The sequence below is a fragment of the Elephas maximus genome, chromosome 3, assembly GCF_024166365.1.
Source record: "Elephas maximus indicus isolate mEleMax1 chromosome 3, mEleMax1 primary haplotype, whole genome shotgun sequence".
Classification (NCBI taxonomy): domain Eukaryota; kingdom Metazoa; phylum Chordata; class Mammalia; order Proboscidea; family Elephantidae; genus Elephas; species Elephas maximus.
In genome coordinates, this window is record NC_064821.1 from 149,897,476 (window position 1) to 149,917,675 (window position 20,200).

A 20,200-nucleotide genomic window follows, 5' to 3' on the forward strand; every position below is an offset into this window, starting at 1 on the left:
GTTTAGTGGCCAAGTGACCAGATGGAAAGTTAAATACAGAGGACACTCACCTCTATCAAAGCAAAGGACTTGAGCCTTTCTTTGAAACATGAGCAAACTATTTAAAAAAATCTGAATCCATACTGTCTTTTATGACTGATCAATAATCTTTTCACCTACCAAGAGGAGAAAACCCAGCCCGGTGCCGTCGAGTCAATTCCGACTCATAGCGACCCTATAGGAGAGGCAACATAAGGTGGGAAAAAAGCATGGGCTCCAGGTTTAGATAGACTTGGTGTCAAAATCCAACTACTAGCTGTGTGTTTTGAGAGGTTACTTAACCTTTCCCATTCCTCATCTGTAAAATTAGGATATCACTGTTTTTTAAAAATTAAATAATACAAGTCCCTGACTCACGACGAGGTTCTGATCGATGACTCCGTTGTAAGTCAGTTCTGACATAAGTTGAATACCTCTTTTTTAAAAATTCTCATTATTATTGTATTTTATGCAAATAACATGCGCCTTCTACGTTTGCTTTCCAACCACTCCCTCCCCTGCAAGGTATTTTCAGAAATGCAGCTATGCCAATTTTTTTTTTTACATGTTGCTGTAAAAAATTAGCATAGCGTGCTTACAAAAAATACCTCAAGGAAAGAGGGAGTGATTAGCAAACAAATGCAGAAGGTGCGTGTTATTTGTGTCAAAATATGGTATTGCCTTTTATTATCAGTATCTTTATAAATCTGATCTTTATTTGTTTTTGGGGGTTGGAACAACTTGACTTCAAATTAATAACTGATGCTTCTGATGGTATGAAACGCTGACTAAGATCATAGTATAGGCCTGGTCTACAATGAAGTTGGAGTCAGTGTCATAACAATGAAGTCAGTTGAAATGGCTGCTGGATGGGTGTTACCAGAGTTGAACATTGCCCAACTTTCTATTTGTTACGACTCCCGACACCAACTTCACTGTAGACCCTGCCATAGCCTGCTATACGGTAGTGTTTTGAACAGTAAATCATAACACTGAACATGTGCAAGTGAACATCTGAGAATGATAACATCAGCAAATTATGTGCTGCAACACTGTAAGTAGTACATATTGCTAACAATAAGATGTATCCCCCCGCCCCCATGGAAAAAAACCACAGACAGTCGTGAGTGTGGTTCATCATATTTCAAATACATCGTAAGTCAGGGACTACCTGTATCTGTAAAGTGCCAAGCTCAACCTGGCACATAGTGAATACTATACAGTGTTGAGTATACATATTGATATGGATCAATTCCAGGGCTGCTTCAAAAGATCAAAAATAACTGATTAGACAGTGGTTTCCAATGTGAAATACCTAAATTTCTGGAGCATATGAAAGTAGTGCTGGGGCAACCTTACAGTTTTTAAAATGTAATCCAAATGACATAGTAACCCTAAAGGAAAAAGCAAATTCACACACGATAAGGTTGCACAATTTAACTAAAATATTGTTTTTTTTTTTTTTATTTTGAGTGAAGTCATAATAACTTGGTAGGGTAACATCAGTTATCAAAGTGCTGAACAGAAGTTCTCACTGACAGTTAAATGTATTTTTTGTTAGTAATAATAACAAAAGAAAAGGGAACCAAATTAGCCGCTACTTAATAGAGAGAGTTTAATTGTGGCCTCTGGTGGAAAAATGGAGAGGTCCTTAGAAATAGAGGGAAAAAATAAAACAAACCAGGTAGAAACACTACAATAGAAATTTCATTTTTATCTGTTCTAAAAATTACTGATGGTTGCAGAAAGAAGTAGGAGGATCAAGGAACAGGAATGGTCAGTGAGGTACTGATCTCTATTTTGTCATATCATGCCGCAGAACAGTGGATTCTCAGCTTTCACTGCCCATTAAAGTCACCGGGAGAGCATTAAAAAACCTGACTCATAAGGGCCATGGGTCAGACCAATTAAATCCGAATCTTTAGAGGTGTGGGAGTGGACCTAGGTATCAACATATTTTTAATGTTCCTCAGGTGATTCCAATCAGCATTTGAGAACTGCTATCTTTGATTATAAGGTTTGGCACTGCCGAAAATTTCTTTTCTATGGGTTTCTAGTAAGTCCTGAGAATATCAGAATACCTGTAATAAGACAATCAATTAGGTCTATACAAAAATGGTTCTAGAAATTATAGTCAAATTAAATCAGTCCATTGAAAAAAAAAGAAAAAACTCCAGTGAAAATTGCTAGTTCATCTTCTAAATGAATATGAGAAAAATGAAGTACAAAATTCTTATTTGTGGTTCAAGATTGGAGTAAAACAAGACCTTATTTCTAATACCTCTTCAGTGATTTACCAGTTTGCTCAGAATGATTAAACATTGTCCACAAGAGGCTGAATGGCAGGTCCTTTAAAAATCAATGAAACATAGAGCAGCACCTGGTCTTTATTTTTCCTCAGCTAAACTTTCTGTTAGTATGATGTTCACTACCTGATAAATCCTGAAAAAATCCCAGACTTCAGTGTTTCCACATTGTGTGCATCTATTCAGACTTTATCATCAGTGTAGACAGTTGTTAAAAACTTTTTTTTTTGAGGAGGTAGGGCCAAGATGGCAGAGCAGTCAGACCTTTCCAGTGGTGCCTCTTATAACAAAGACCCAAAAGTCAAGTGAATCAATTATAGATGACAATTTAGGAGCCCTGAACATCAAAGGCAAAATTGAGAAATTGGACTGAGCGGCAGGGGGAAGGAGAGATGGTTCAGAAGTGGCGAGAAGTGCCAGACCTGACTCGGCAGGAACTGGCACCCTGCAGGCCTGATTGGCTGTGCACAGTGAGGCAAGCAGTGGCGTTCGGAACACGTTTTCCACATCAGGAGAAACCGAGTGGTGGAGAATCTGCTCAAGTCTCCAGAGCCAGTGAACAGCAGCACTCAATTGGCAAAAGATAAGTACATGTGCCTAACCTACCAGGTGGATTAAAAAACACCCCTTTGGGAAAAACCTTTCTCCCATTTATCTGTTCCCTCCCCACTCTGCACCAGTCTGGGCTGGTTTCAGTGACTGCCACTTCCCCTGGGCCGGAAGTAAGACCCATCAAGCGCCCTGAGCCATTCTCTTGGCCTTGGAGAGGGAACAAATTAACAAACAGGAAAAAATAATCTGCCAGGTCCCCTAAACCGGGAACTCAGGGCAGGCATAGCTCCTTTGCCTAGGCACAGGCGTAAGAGGTCCATGACCTTTGAATGCCTCTCACCCCTGCATAGACCTGCGTGGCTCCATTTCAACAGCATAGGTATTCATCAGCACAGTACAACAGGGTATATACCTGAAGCCTAACTTCGCTGTATCAGCTAAACGGTGGAGTGGCAGGTCTGTGACATTTGACACTGTTCTACCTATTAAGCAGGGTCTTCACCTACCCACATCAGAGGTCTGAGGACTACTGGCTCCACCTAGCCACCTGCAACATGGGTCCAAGAAAAATTGCTCCCTCCTATTCCTTACAGCCAACAGCATTGTGTGCCCATTCTGGTTGCAAAACCCACTCTCCTACGTGTTCTAGGGAACAGAGACATGCTTTCCTCCCAGACATTCGGGGGCACCTATCAGCCCCCTGGCTTGCTCAGAACATGACCCCCTACTGTAGCCAGATACCTGTGCCTATACCAATCACCCCTGCCCTTCTAGGACTGTAGGTGAGAGCCTGCACCACACTCTTGGTGATCAACTACCCGGACACCTACGCTGAATCCATACAAGAAAAGTAAACGGACTCCTGGGCTCATAGACCTAATAACAGATCTAACCACCTGGTGACAGGACATTAGAGCTTCAAAGACACCAATAATCAAGCTAGATCACGCGAGCGGCCTATTTGAGCTTATCAAAACAAAACAAAGTAAGAAGCTAGGATGCAGTAAGCAAATACAAAATAAATGAATAACTTATTGATGGCTCAGAGACAACAGGAAATATCAAATCATATAAAAAGGCAGACCACAATGGCTTCAGCAAGTTCCCAAAACACAGAATCAAGAAATCTTCTGGATGAAGACAACTTCTTGGAATTACTGGAGGTAGAATACAAAAGATTAATATACAGACCTCCTTAAGAGATCAGGAAGGAGATTAGGCAAAACCCAGAACAAGTCAAAGGACACAAAGATAAAGCAACAGAGAAACTTAAGAAAATTATAAAAGAACATAATGACAAATTTAACGGGCTCAAGAATGCACAGATAGACAACAAACAGAAATCCAGAAGATTAACAATAAAAGTTCAGAATTAGGTAACTCGATAGAAAGTTATAGGAGTAGAACTGAGGCAATGGAAGTCAGAATTAGTGAAATTGAAGATAAAGCACTTGACACCAACTTATTTGAGGAAAAATCAGGTAAAAAAATTTAAAAAATGAAGAAACCCTAAAAATTATGTGGGACTCTGTCAAAAGGAATAACCTATGAGTGACTGGAGTACCAGAACAAGGAGGGATAATGGAAAATACAGAGAGAATTGTTGAAGATTTGTTGGCAGAAAATTTTCCTGATGTTGTGAAAGATGAGAAGATATCTATCCAAGATGCTCATCGAACCCCACACAAGGTAGATCCCCAAAGAAAGTCACCAAGACGTATAATAATCAAAGTTGCCAAAACCAAAGATAAAGAGAGAATTTTAAGAGTGGGAATAAATGAAAAGTCATCTACAAAGGAGAGTCAATAAGACCAAACTTGGGCCATTCAGCAGGAACCATGCAGGAGAGAAGGTAATGGGATGACATGTATAAAGCCTTGAAAGAAAAAAACTGCCAGACAAGAATTATATACCCAGCAAAACTGTCTCTCAAATATGATGGCAAAATTAGGGTATTTACAGACAAACAGAAGTTTAGGGAATTTGCAAAAACCAAATCAAAATTACACGAAATACTAAAGGGAGTCTTCCAGTTATAAAAGCAATAACATCAGATAACAACTGAAGACTAGAACACAGGAAAGAGCAACTAGATATCATCCCAGATAGGGAAGTCACAAAAATAAATCAAAGTGAAAACACTGAAAATAGGGAAACAAAGACATCAATATGTAAAAGATAACAACATTAAATTAAAAAAGAGGGACAAAAAAAAAAATGTAATCACAGATTTTTCATATGGAGAGAAAGTCAAGATCATATAAACAAATAAAAGATTGGTTTAAACTTAGAAAAATAGAGGTAAATATTAAGGTAACCACAAAGGAAACTAACAATCCTACATATTAAAATAAAAAACAAGAAAAACATAAAGACTCAGCAAATCTGAAATCAACAACAATGAAAAAGATGAAAATACATAAAGAAAAATGACTCAGCACAGAAAATTAAGTGGAACAAAGAAAATGTCAACAACACACAAAAAAAGATATCAAAATGACAGCAATAAACTCATACTTATCAATAATTACACTGAATATAAATGGACTAAATGTACCAATAAAGAGACACAGAGTGGCAGAATGGATTAAAAAAACATGATCCGTCTATATGCTGCCTACAAGAGACACACCTTTGACTTAAAGACACAAGCAAACTAAAACTCAAAGATGGAAAAAAATACATCAAGCAAACAATCAAAAAAGAGCAGGAGTGGCAATATTAATTTCTAACAAAATAGACTTTAAAGAAAAATCTACCAAACATGATAAGGAAGGACACTATATAACGATTAAAGGGTCAATACACCAGGAGGACATAACCATAATAAATATTTACGCATGCAAAGACAGGGCTCCAAAATACATAAAACAAACTCTAACAGCATTGAAAGGAGAGACAGCACCACAATAATAGTAAGAGACTTCAACACACCACTTTCGGTGAAGAACAGAACATCCAGAAATAAGCTCAATAAAGACCTGGAAGATCTAAATGCCACAATCAACCAACCTGAGCTCATAGACATATAGAGAACACTTCAACCAACAGCACCAAGTATACTTACTTTTCCAATGCACATGAAACATCCTCCAGAATAGACCACATATTAAGCCATAAAGCAAGACTTAACAGAATCCAAAGCACTGAAATATTACAAAGCATCTTTTCTGATCATAAAGCCATAAAAGTAGAAATCAACAGCAGAAAAAAGCAAGGAAAAAAAATCAAACCCATGGAAACTGAACAACATCTTGCTCATAAGCTACTGGATTACAGAAGAAATTAAAGACAGAATAAATTCACAGAATCAAATGAGAATGAAAACACTTCCTACCATAATCTTTGGGACACAGCAAAAGCAGTGCTCAGAGGTCAATTTATAGTATAAATGCATACATCCAAAAAAGAAGGGCCAAAATGAAAACATTTCACCCTACAACTAGAACAAATAGAGCAGCAGAAGAAGCCCTCAGGCACCAGAAGAAAGCAAATAATAAAAATTAGAGCTGAATTAAATGAAATAGAGAATAGAAAAACAACTGAAAGAGTTAACAAGACCAAAAGCTGCTTCTTTGGAAAGATCAACAAAATCGATAAAACACTGGGCAAACTGACAAAAGAAAAACAGGAGAGGAAGCAAATAACCCAAGTAAGAAATGAGATGGGCGATATCACAACAGACCCAATTGAAATTAAAAGAATCATAACACAACGCTATGAAAAACTGTACTCTAACAAATTTGAAAACCTATAGGAAAGGGACAAATTTCTAGAAACACACTACCTACCTAAACTAAAACAAACAGAGGTAGAACAACTAAATAAACCTATAACAAAAGAAGAGATTGAAAAGGTAATTAAAAAACTCCTAACAAAAGAAAAGCCATGGCCCTGACAGCTTCACTGGAGAATTCTACCAAACATTCAGAGAAGAGTTAACACCACTACTACTAAAGGTATTGCAGAGCATAGAAAAGGATAGAATACTGCCAAACTCATTCTAAGAAGCCAGCATAACCCTGACACCAAAACCAGGTAAAGACACCACAAAAAAAGAAAATTACAAACCTATATCCCTCATGACTATGAGTCAGAATTGACTCGACGGCAGTGGGAGTGGTAGTGGGATCCCTCATGAACTTAGACGCAAAAATCCTCAACAAAATTCTAGCCAATAGAATTCAACAACATATCAAAAAATAAATCACCATGACCAAGTGGGATTCAAGTTAGTATTTCAACATTAGAAAAACAATCCATGTAATCCATCACATGAATAAAACAAAAGCCAAGAACCACATGATCTGACCAATTGATACAGAAAAAGTATTTGACAAACTCTACCACCCATTCATGATAAAAACTCTCAGCAAAATAGGAATAGAAGGAAACTTCCTCAACATAATAAAGGGCATTTATACAAAGCCAACTGCCAACATCACCCTAAATGGAGTCTGAAAGCATTCCCTTGAGAATGGGAACCAGACAAGGATGCCCTTTATCACCACTCTTATTCAACATTGTGCTGAAGGTCCTGGACAGAGCAATTAGACTAGAAAAAGAAATAAAGGGCATCCAAATTGGTAAGGAAGAAGTAAAATACCTCTATTTGCAGATGATATGACATTATACACAGAAAACCCCAAAGAATCCACAAGGAAACTACTGTAACTAATAGAAGAGTTCAACAAAGTATCAGGATACAAGATAAACATACAAAAATCAGTTGGATTCCTCTACACCAACAAATAGAACATCGAAAAGGAAATCACCAAACCAATACCATTTACAATAGTCCCCAAGAAGATAAAATATTTAGGAATAAATCTAACCAGAGAGGTAAAAGAACTATACAAAGAAAACTACAAGACACTACTGCAAGAAACCAAGAGAGACCTATGTAAGTGGAAAAACATACCTTGCTCATGGGTAGGAAGACTCAGCATTGTGTAAATGTCTACTTTACCCAAAGCAATCTAAAGATACAATGCAATCCTGATCCAAATTCCAATGGCATTTGTTAATGAGATGGAGAAACAATTCACCAACTTCATATGGAAAGGGAAGAGGCCCGGGATAAGTAAAGTATTACCGAAGAAGAAGAACAATGTGGGAGGCCTCACACTACCCGATTTTAGAACCTGTTATACCGCCACAATAGTCAAAACAGCCTGGTACTGGTACAACAACAGATACATAGAACAATGGAACAGAACGGAGAATCCAGATGTAAATTCATCCACCTGTGAGCAGTTGATATTTGACAAAGGCCCAAAGTCCGTTAATTGGGGAAAAGACAGTCTCTTTAACAAATGGTGCTGGCATAACTAGATATCCGTCTGTAAAAAAAATGAAACAAGACCCATACTTCACACCATGCACAAAAACTAACTCAAAATGGATCAAAGGCCTAAACATAAAATCTAAAACAATAAAGACCATGGAAGAAAAAATAGAGACAATGCTAGGAGCCCTAATACATGGCATAAACAGTATACAAAACATTACCAACAATGCAGAAACACCAGAAGAGAAACTAGATAACTGGGAGCTCCTAAAGATCAAACACTTATGCTCATCAAAAGATTTCACCAAAACAGTAAAAAGATTACCTACAGACTGGGAAAAAATTTTTGGCTACAACAAATCTGATCAGTGTTTAAAATCTACAAGATACTGCACAACTTCAACAACAGAAAGACAACCCAATCAAAAAATGGGCAAAGGATAAAAGCAGGCACTTCACCAAAGAAGACATTCAGGCAGGTAACAGATACATGAGGAAATGCTCACAATGATTAGCCATTAGAGAAATGCAAATCAATACCACAATGAGATACCATCTCACCCCAACAAGGCTAGCATTAATTCAAAAAACACCAAATAATAAATGTTGGAGAGGTTGTGGAGAGGCTGGAACAGTTATACACTGCTGTTGGGAATGTAAACCAGTACAACCACCTTGGAAATCGATTTAGCACGTCTTTAAAAAGCTAGAAACAGAAGTATCATACAATCCAGCGATCCCACTTCTTGGAATATATCCTAGAGAAATCAGAGTCCTCACGAATAGATATACGCATACCCATCTTCACTGCAGCACTGTTCACAATGGCAAAAAGATGGAAAACACCTAGGTGCTCATCAACAGATGAATGGATAAACAAATTATGGTATATTCACACAACGGAATACTATGCAACGATAAAGAACAACGATGAATCCATGAAACACCTCGTAACATGGATGAATCTGGAAAGTATTACCCTGAGTGAAGTTAGTCAGTGGCAAAAGGACGAATATTGTATGAGACCACTATTATAAGAACTCAAGTAAAGGTTTAAACACATAAGAAAGCATTCTTTGATGGTTTTGAGGGTGCGGAGTAAGGGAAAGGGGTATTCACTTATTAGATAGTAGAAAAGAATTGTCTTAGGTGAAGGCAAGGACAACATACAGTACAGGCAAAGTCAGCACAACTGGACTAAACCAAAAGCTAAGAAGTTTCCTGAACACAACCAAACACTTCGAGGGACAGAGTACTGCATGGTGTGTGTGGGGAGGTGGGGGGGGGGGCTGGGGGGCTGGGGACAAAGTTTATTAAGAAAATGTTCTGCATTCCACTTTGATGAGTGGCATCTGGGGTCTTAAAAGCTAGCAAGTAGCCATCGAAAAAACCAAACCGTCTAGTCGATTCCGTCTCGTAGCAACCCTGTAGGACAGAGCAGAACTGCCCCATAGTTTCCAAGGAGCGCCTGGTGGATTTGAACTGCCAACCTCTTGGTTAACAGCTGTAGCACTTAACCACTATGCCACCAGGGTTTTCAACAGCCCTAAGATGCATTGGTTGGTCCCAACCCACCTGGAACAAAGGAGAATAAAGAACACCGAAGACATAAGGAAGATATGAGCCCAGGAGACAGAAAAGGCCATATAAACCAGAGACATCAGCAGCCTGAAACCAGAAGAACTAGATGGCTGCCCTGACAGGGAATACAACTGAGAGTCCCTAATGGAGCAGGAGAAAAGTGGGGTACAGAACTCAAATTCTAGTAAAAAGACCAGACTTAATGGCCTGACTGTGACTGGAGGGACCCTAGAAGAAATGGCTCTCAGACTCTCTGTTAGCCCAAAACTAAAACCATTCCTGAAGCCAACTTTTCAGATAGAGATTATACTGGACTATAAGACATAAAATGATACTTGAGAAGTGTACTTCTTAGGTCAAGTAGATACATGAGACTAAATAGGCAGTTCCTGTCTGGAGGAGAGATGCAAAGTAGAGAGGGACAGAAGCTGGTTGAATGCACATGGGAAATACAGGGTGGAAAGGAGGAGTGCGCTGTCACATTACAGGGAAAGCAACTAGGGTCATATAACAATGTGAGTAAAAATTTTTTTTTTTTAATTTTTATTAAGCTTCAAGTGAACATTTACCATTCCAATCAGTCTGTCACATGTAGGTTTACATACATCTTACTCCCTTCTCCCACTTGCTCTCCCCCTGTTGAGTCAGCCCTTACAGTCTCTCGTTTCGTGCCAATTTTGCCATCTTCCCTCTCTCTCTATCTTCCCATCCCTCCTCCAGTCAAGAGTTGCCTACACACTCTCCCGTGTCCACCTGATTTAATTAGCTCACTCTTCATCAGCATCTCTCTCCCCCCCACTGACCAGTCCTTTTCATGCCTGATGATTTGTCTTCGGGGATGGTTCCTGTCCTGTGCCATCAGAAGTTCTGGGGAGCATTGTCTCTGGGATTCCTCTAGTCACAATCATACCATTAGGTGTGGTCTTTTAGTGAGTAAAAATTTTTGTATGAGAAGCTAACTTGAACGGTGAACTTTCACTTAAAGCACAATAAATAAAAAAAAGGAACAAAAAAAACCTTTTTTCCCCCTCTTTTGGTTGCATGACTCTTTGAAAAGTATAAGATAGAGCAATTAAAATACAAGTATTCTTTTCTTCATCACTAATACAGAGGCAGAGAAGTTCACCTTTGACCTTGATATTTGGCCCAAATCCTCTATTTTAGCAATGCATTTAGTTAGTCCAAACTTCTAAAAGCCTAGGCCAATCTAAGCATCATTTCTGGCATAGGTTTCCATAATATCTAATTAGTGTAAGAATCTCAGTAATTTGAACAAACACATCATTCAGATGTTATTACTTGAACATTCACTTTCAAATATAGTCAAACATTTTGGATGAAATGGAGTGAAACTGTCCTTATGTGCTTGTTCTACATCAGGTAAAGAATAAAACGCTGCAATAATTGAGGACCCTTATGAAAACTATTAATTTTATGTATAAAAAACAAGTAGAAAGGACTTGCAATTATTTAGAAAAATAGACTGACAGTCAATAGGTATTAATTAAGCAGATTACTTTCTCAAGAACATTATATCTTGGAAATAAAAATGTTAATAAAATTTAAATAATAATACAAGGCAGAATAAGAGATTTACTTTGTCATAATTCAAACCTTTGTAGAACTGCATCATGTACCAGGATTCATAACATTAAAGAAAACAGTCTTTAAGAGATACATTTAAATTTTAGTTATTTAGTTCCATAAATCTTTAAAAAAAAAAGCTGTATTGGGGAATTCTTCACATCTTATAATGAATTAAAAGCAGAATGTCATCTCAAAATTTCATAAGGAGTAAAATTTTCTAAATCATATAAATAACATACATGCAATCATACAAATATAATTTCTAATGAAAATATAATAACAAAGTGTTAGACAAAACGGTTAAGAGAAAAATGGGGTACCCCAAACACATTTTGTTCTTATCAGTCAAACTTCACAATAAACAGTTTACAAGAATTTTTAAGAAGGCAGCTACTGCAGTTTTGAGTCTCATGGAGGCTAAATATTTAAGCATAAAGTATTAAAAATGATCCTTTTCTAAAAACAAAATTTTAAAAAAGACCCTTTTCAGTAGTTGAAGGATTTTTGAGATTTGCCTAAGCTATGAATCCTAAATAGAGTTCCTTCTAGTAAACACTTTATTGAAAAATTTTTTCCTGAATTACTCTGTGGCATACAAAAAAGTATTTTTTAAACATCTTAGTTGAAAGTGAATGCATATTTGGCATTACAAATGTATAGTTCTTGTACTACAATTTTAAACTGTTAAAATCTGAATACTACTATTAGCAACAATAAACTATAATAATATTAATCTTTTGGGGGAGTTGATTTTTGTACCTCAGAAGTTCATTTTATGTTGGTGCTATCTGGCTTCGACAGCACTGGGTTTTATCTGGCTTTAGCCACAGGCAAATATTTGGTCGCCTGGCATTCCCCAAAATGCGTATTTGGTACCTCTCTACTAATACGGTATTTAGAAGCATAACCCTATGCTTCTTGGTGTAGAGAATCTAGTCTTAGCCTGGTTGAATATTTCTTCCTTAACAGTTTTAGAAAATTTCAACTTTAAGTGATATCAGTTCTCTATTCTCCCTTTCTTAGTATTTCTGTAGCGCTTCAAGTCTGTTCTACAAAATTCAGTATTAAATTACCTACTGTCTTGTACTGTTCACTGTGTTCACCTTATTTTCTGCAGGGAAGTTCTTCCTTGAGTGTGGGCATCAGGCTTCTTTTGTACTGCCTGCAGCGCCTATCAGCATGGTGCTGGTCATCGGATATGTAGTATCTGCTCATCCACTAAAATCCAAGATGTTACTGACTAGCCACCTTCGTGTCACTGATAAAATATTTCCTTCTTAATGTTAGATTATCCCATAAATGAACTATCTGAAGCTAAATATGTCAAGATTTGAGTAAATAAGGGGTTACATTTAATGGAGTAAAGAAACAATGTTGTTTAGCTGAGAGGAAAATCGAACACTGTACTTAGATCTAAGATCGTGAAGATAATTACTTAACTTTCCTCATGCTTTTGTTTATCTATGGATTCTGTGAGGCATTTACATAAAGTCAAAATAATCAAAGAGAAAACTGTTATATTTAAAACTAACCTGAAAGTTCGAACAAGATTTTTAAGTTGTGTATAAATATCTCCTAATGTAATCTGAAGAGGTCCCAAAAGTCCAGGCAATCTGAAAATAAAAAATTACATTTCCTTTAAAATATAATTTAATGATACAGATACATTTTTTTGGTCATGTCTAAGTCTGAATTTTCTGTGGTAACAAGGGCACTTAGGTAGAGGCAGTCATGATTTTAAACAAACAGTTAAGCTAGGTTATGACTGGTGAGAAGTTATAATGAAAAATCTGATAGTAACTCCACATTCCCCTTTGTAGTTACAGAGTAATAAGTGCTGAAATACAAAAAAATTATTTTGGCTACTGTCATGTCTCTAGTTTTTCTTATCTCTTTACTTTCAGATATTAGAACAAGAGAAAGAAAATATAAGCCAAGAGAACTGCCCCCAACATAGTCCAAGCTGGTGATGTTAAAGCTGGTACATTTCTAGAGAGCAATTTGACAATAGATATTAAGATTTTAAATACGGTAGATATTCTCTGACTGAACAGTTTTACCATGAAAAAAAATTTATCCTAAGGAAATAATAGATTTTAAATACGGTAGATATTCTCTGACTGAACAGTTTTACCATGAAAAAAAATTTATCCTAAGGAAATAATCAGATAAACATAAAAAAGATGCTTGCTGCAGAAACGTTTTTAGTAGAAAAAAATTAGAAAAAAAATGTCTACAACAGGTGGTTGGTTAAATAAATTATGGCATACCCATATAATAGAATATAATAAAACCTTTAAAACAATAATGTAAATCTGTATTTTTTAATGTGGAAAGGCATTCATGATAAATGTTAAGTGAAAAATGCACATAGAGTACTCTCATTTTTATAAAATGGTATCTATTATATAATGCTATTGTACATGATACATATTATAGAGCAACAGTATTTCTTTCCTTCTAGGTTTTTCCCATAACAAAGGGAACCAAAAGGAATGAATATACATATATTATATATATATGTCACAGGGATAAACATCAAAATATTAATAGTAATTATCACTGAGGGTGGAATTACAGGTGATTTCACTTCCTTCTTTATATCACTTTGTACTGCCTAAATCTTCTGCAAGTAAGCACATATTACTTTTTTTTCAAAGCTTTATTTTTAAAGCCTCAAAATGCTCTAGAGAGAATAGTAATAATAATCCCATATATTTAAACCCAGATTCAATCTCCCAATATTTTGTCACATTTACTTCATTTTTGCAGTAATATTTTAAAGTAAATTTCTGATAGTGTCATTTGACCCTTAAAGATCTCTAAATACAAAAGTATTTTCTTATATAACTACAATAAGATTATTGTATTTAATTAAATTAATAATTCCTTAATATTGTCTAATACCCAACCCACATTGAATTTTCTCCAATGATCTAAAAAAAAAGCCTGTTACAATTCATTTGTTTAAATCAGAAACCAAATAAATCGAAAAGTATAATTACTTTTATAACCACGTATTAGTTTTATAAGAATAAAACCCAATTGCTTTCATTTAAAAAAAAAGTCCTATGCCATCATAATTAGTTTTGTTTTCAGTGCTTCCTTTTCTCTAAGCCATTTCACTTCTTCTCAAATTCAGTTCTTGTGCCAAACCCGTTGCCGTCAATTCTGACTTGTAGCAACCCTATAGGACTGAGTAGACCTGCCCCATAGGATTTCCAAGGAGCACCTGGTAGATTCGAACTGCCAACCTCTTGGCTAGCAGTCTTACCTCTTAACCACTACACCTCCAGGGTTTCTGTTCTTGTGCCAGTGATTTGGTCTTTTAGCAGGGTTGCATTTGGTATGCTGCTGTAGCCAAAACCCAATAGGAACAGAAGTCCTTCAGTGACAGGCCTGTGCCTTTGTAAACTGCTTAAACTTAAAAGTCTAGAGAACTCTTTCCACATAAAACCCAACGTACTAATTGCACACTAGTACTGACAATCCATTCCGATTTTTAAAACTAAGGTAAAGCATTGATATCTTCTCTATGAGCCAGAGAGGGTCGCTGTGAATCGGAATCAACCCGATGGCAATGGGTTACGGGTTAAGCTAATTTTATATGGAAACAACCTTACAAGTATGAGGACCAGATAAAAGGCAAAACTAATACAGATCTGTTATATATGAAGAGCTGAGCATATATCTCAATAAATATTAATTTAAATATTTATTCTAAATGTAAGTATCAGAGGAGTAAATTCTTCCTCTTGATTCATCTTTTTAATGGTTCAAATCAAGATACAAAGCCAATCAAAAACGATTTCAAGTTTTGCTTAAAAATATGTATTTTAAAGTAAAATAATCACACCTCCCATTATATCACTGGTCATGTTTTACATCTGGGCTGCTCAAAATATACTGGCTTCCAGGAAACATGTGTTTTTCTTATTCTCAAACTGTTACAAAACTAAGGTTTCTCCATAAGCACACCTTAAACAACAAATTAAAAAACACCTCTCCCTTTTTTCTGTTAAAAAAAAAGGAAGAAAATAAGACAGCCCTCAGACTTCTGGAAAAAGATTTTCATGTACCTTTTGAAAGAGAAACCAAAATAGCAATTTTAAAATGTCATTTATGACTGGGCTAATTACAAGAACAGCAGTTTCCATCACGGAAAGCTAAAATGAAAAGCAGAGCTGAACAAAAGCTCCGGTGCTGAGTGTTAAATCGCTCTATGAGTATGTATGCAGAGTGACTTAACAGACCGTTAAAACTTTATAAAGTCACATTCAAATGTCAAACTGATGTGACACATTTACCACAAATCAGTATTTAAATGGGTCTAACTGTGATATTTTTTCCTGACTTCACTGGATTAAGTGGGAGTGAGGCAGTTTGGCTGCCTACTCCCATAATCTCAACCTTCCTCTTTATTATGTGCCTCTGTGTCTTTTACACTTAACTTCCTTCCTTTCGGAAACCCTGGTGGCATAGTGGTTAAGTGCTATGGCTGCTAAAGAAAAGGTCAGCAGTTTGAATCCGCCAGGTGCTCCTTGGAAACTCTATGGGGCAGTTCTACCCTGTCCTATAGGGCTGCTATGAGTTGGAATAGACTCAATGGCAATAGGTTTGTTTTTTTTTGGTCTTCCTTCCTTTCAATGTTGCCTTAACAGGATATCTTAAAAATCTAAATTCTCAGGTGAAGAAATCAACGTGAACTTTCACATTATTTTTCAAAACATTCAAAATTCAAGCATAATACATATATATTATGAACTCATAATCTCAAATTATTTAAAAATATTACAAAACTGGAGTGACTGACATACTTACACTTTACGCAGTTTTTCAAGTACGATGCGTTTTCTAATCTGGTTCTGAGAACTTGAATCTATCAGTGGAAAGGTGGGATCACGCTGAATCAGATTTTTAAACAAAAGAGAATCAAAATTTCACATTCCTTCACTGATAAGTAAGAATAATTGACATTAAAACCCTAAAGTTTACAATTGTGGCACAGCAGAAAAAGAACTAGACTTAAAAATCATAACGTTTTAGTATCGGCTCAGTTATTAGGCTGTTGTGAACTTAAAATTGAGTTATTTGCTCTCTTCCAGAGTGAGTTTTTTCCATACGTACAATAGGGATACAAATGCCCCCAGAGCCCTGGTGGTGTAATGGTTAAGCTCTCAGCTGCTCCTGAAAGGTCAGCAGCTGGAACTCAATAGCTGCTCCATGAGAAAGATGTGGCGATCTGCAGCCTTGGAAACCCTAGGGACAGTTCTACTCTATTCTACAGGGTCTCTATGAGTTGGAATTGGCAACGGGACTGCTCCTTTACTGAGTAGATGTATACAAAAGGACTTCACGAGATGGTTAAGAGCTGGCTGCTAACCAAAAGATTGGCAGTTCAAATCCACCAGCTGCTCCTTAGAAACCCTATGGGGGCAGTTCTACTCTGTCCTATAGGGTTGCTGAGTCAGAATCTACTCGACGGCCATGGGTTTTTGGTTTGGGCAATCCTTTATATTTATACGCTGTTGTTACGTGCCACTGAGTCGATTCCAAACTCTTAACCACTGTGCCAACAGGGCTCCAGAGAGCTAATACAGCAGTGAAAAACTATGGGCTCAGATCTTGAAGAAGTAATTCCAGAGAAAGTATTGACCAATTCCACAAAAAGCAACTGAGATACTGAGAACCTGAGTGGAGTTTTTCTAGTAAAAATTAAAGTTCCAGGCATGCCAAGAAGGGAGTATTGGCAAACACCCCCAGTCTTGAGACCAGGACCTGGAAGGACCAAACTCTGGCAATAAGAATGGACAGAAAATAGACTGGCTTTTACAAGGACTGACGCCCAACTTCAAATCATTTTAATCCCTGATTAGATTGAGGTAATTTTGGACTGCTACAAATCATCGGCCAGAAGCAAATATAAATCCATTCTAGAAGATGACGGCATCATCCTGGGTCTCAAATTATCTCTGTAATTTTTTTATCTACAATTTTTGGCATACAGTAAAACAATAACAAAACAAGACAACATGATCAAAATCCAAAATATTCAACCACAGAAATCAAACCCCAGAGAATCCAGATAATGAAGCTATCATCATTGTTTATAACTTCTTTTTCATGCCAAATGACTTCATTTTCCAGACAGTACACCACAGCAACCAAAAATGGGTGAAGGAAATACTAAGAAATCCTCCCCACATCTTAGTTGCATAAATTCAGTCTCTCCATTTAACTACTATTTACTGACTACTGATTTTATGTCAGATACTGCAATAAATGCTTTACATAAATCATCTTTAAAACTTGTAACAACTTTGAAAGGGAAATCATTAATAGTCCCATTTACAAATAAGCAGACAGACTCAAGGAACTTTAACTTTTCATACAGCTAGGAAGTGACAGAGCAAAGATTCATACCTGAGTCTACCTGAACGTGCTCTTTCCATGCTCTCCTATATCCATCATTTACCAGTAAATCTCCTTTACCACATTATTTTCACCTATAATATTTTAAATGGGCACGTTTCCCAAATGTTACCCAGATGAATATTTTACTTTTCAACTAGTAAGTCTATCCCACTGCACATAGTGCCATTGGGGAGGATGGGGGCGGGGAGGGAGACACACACTCCACGTAGAAATTTGAAAGAATACATACCAACAAAGAAAGCACAAGCCTCTTCATAGAGTTAACTTAACATACGAAAAACTAAGTCTTAAAGGAAAATTTGCCTCACACCTTTCTAGGCTATTTCTACATTAGAGAAAAATGTTACATGTTTACGAAAATTTACCAGGGGCAAATGTCAACTTATTTGGAAAACAGTAATGCCAACACTAGAGGCAGAATTTTAAACCGGAAGACAGAACAACTAAAGTAACCTGAAAATGTAACAATTATCTCTTCAATGTTTTTCCTGCTCCAAGATTTGCCATGATGAGTTTTCTGTATATTAGCATCATAGAAAAATTTATCGTTAGGACATACCTCTTCTAAGTCTTGTGATTTGGTGGATTCTTCATTCAAAACATATTGTCCTCTATAAAACTCCCTGATCCTTAGATTTAATGTTTCAGTTTCTTTTTTCAAGTTCTCATAACTTGGCAATGGTTTAACGGCTGTATCTGAACCCCTGAAAGGCAAAGCCTCATCCAAACTGTTCTGAGATTCCCTCAAGGCAAGAGAATGACCGACTGGGTCAGAGTTTACATCATCTTCATCAAGTTCTTCTGCTTCTATCAGAGGGGCTGAAGGGGGTTTCTGACACACAGAAGAATAATTCTGACCATACAAAAACCTCAGAGTTTCTTCTGTCTTCCACTCAGTCAAAGTCTCTTTCAGGACTTTAAGTAAGTTTGTCTTTGCAACTTCAGGAGAAACCTGCACTGAACTAGACACTGACCTAGAAACTTGGTTTGATTTGGCAAATTTCTTCTTAAAATGTTCTGCACTTTTCTTACTTATGCCTACTAGAGTTATTTCTGAGCTACTGTATTTATTTTCAGAAGCTTTTACTCTTTCTTGCAAAAGATTGTTTGAAGAAATCTGAGTGTTTACATTCTGTGAAGGAAGCGCAGAAACAGCAGCTTTCTCCTGACTATCCAATCTGCAGTTGTGTAACTGCTCGGCGACATCTACTATTGCCTGTTCTTTGTCCTTGTGTTTGGAGTTAACTTTGTGATCTGCTTTCTTTTTCATTATGGCTTTTTTGTGCAGCTGTGGACTTACACTCGTTGCATTTGGTTTGTTTCCTGGAAGAATGGAGGAAACGAAGTCTTGCTCATTATCACTGCTACTATCACTATGAGTGCTAGAAGAATGAGATTCATACTGCTTTTCAGAATGACCAGGATTTTCAATATCTGACGTTTTAATGGCCTGACTGCATAACTGTATTTCTTCTCCAGAATGGCCACTGTAGAAGGAAAAATAAACAAAATAACTATAAAGAGAAAGCAAAATGTCCCACAGTACTTCACTTTGTAACTTCCAAGGTAGATATTTTATCCCTTAGGCAAAGCCTTGTTAATAGGCTTTGATATATAAATTTCAAAAGGTTATAATTTCTCTACAATGATTATATATTTGATATAGTTCTCCTTTCATCATCTTCTCTTATCTTTTTTCCTAATTATTTAAAATTTGTAAAAGGGGTACAGCAAAAAGAAAAAAGAAATATTTGATAACTCCATCCTGCTGAATTATTTTGATTTTTGCCTATTCCTTTTCTGTGACTATTGTATATAATCTTTTAAAAAAGTTTTTCTTTTGAAAATTTTAACATTGATTTCCTAAAAAATATAAGAATCCCTGCTTAGAAAGATAAAAACATGAAAAGAGATGGGTAAACACTTTCCAGTTTTCACTGACAGTCCCTGGTGGTACAGCAGTTAAGAGTGAGGCTGGCAACAAAAGGTCAGTAGTTCAAATCCACCAGCCACTCCTTGGAAACCCCATGCGGCAGTTCTACTCTGTTCTATAGGGTCGCTATGAGTCGGAATCAACTTACGGCAACAGGTTTGGTTTTTGGTTTTGGTCATACGGAAGATTTCAGAGACAGAGTAAAGAACAAAGAAAGTCATAGAGTAAAATAAAGTTGGCAAATCAACAATTATTAATGCAAGATATTTAAGTGTGAAAACCCACGATTATAACAGAATAAGAACAATAAAAGACAACAGCTTTCCTTTGGACTGTGTTCCTTCCATTTTCTGGGTAGGGTTGAAAAAGATTAGAATTACGAAAATCGTGAAGGCACAGAGAAGCTTTGCCAATACAAACTTGACACAAACAAGGACAGGCGGAGCAACTGCCCTCAGACAAAACCACATTCAGATAAAAGATAGGATGAGAAGAATT

The 20,200-nt window shown here is 36.7% G+C and overlaps 1 protein-coding gene across 5 annotated transcripts in view; it reads right to left on the reverse strand.

The window, feature by feature from the left end:
• Nucleotides 1-20,200, reverse strand: part of RPAP2 (RNA polymerase II associated protein 2) — a 106,456-nt gene that overhangs the window by 54,416 nt on the left and 31,840 nt on the right. For all 5 annotated transcript variants that reach the window (XR_007516711.1, XM_049879810.1, XM_049879812.1 and 2 more), the window contains exons 8-10: nucleotides 18,329-19,256; nucleotides 16,156-16,238; nucleotides 12,867-12,947 (exon numbers count right to left, since the gene is read on the reverse strand). Coding sequence is in view for 4 of the 5 variants with exons in the window: in XM_049879810.1 (XP_049735767.1) it covers nucleotides 12,867-12,947; nucleotides 16,156-16,238; nucleotides 18,329-19,256 (1,092 nt within the window). In the remaining variant the exon portion in view is untranslated. The remainder of the gene's footprint in view (nucleotides 1-12,866; nucleotides 12,948-16,155; nucleotides 16,239-18,328; nucleotides 19,257-20,200) is intronic.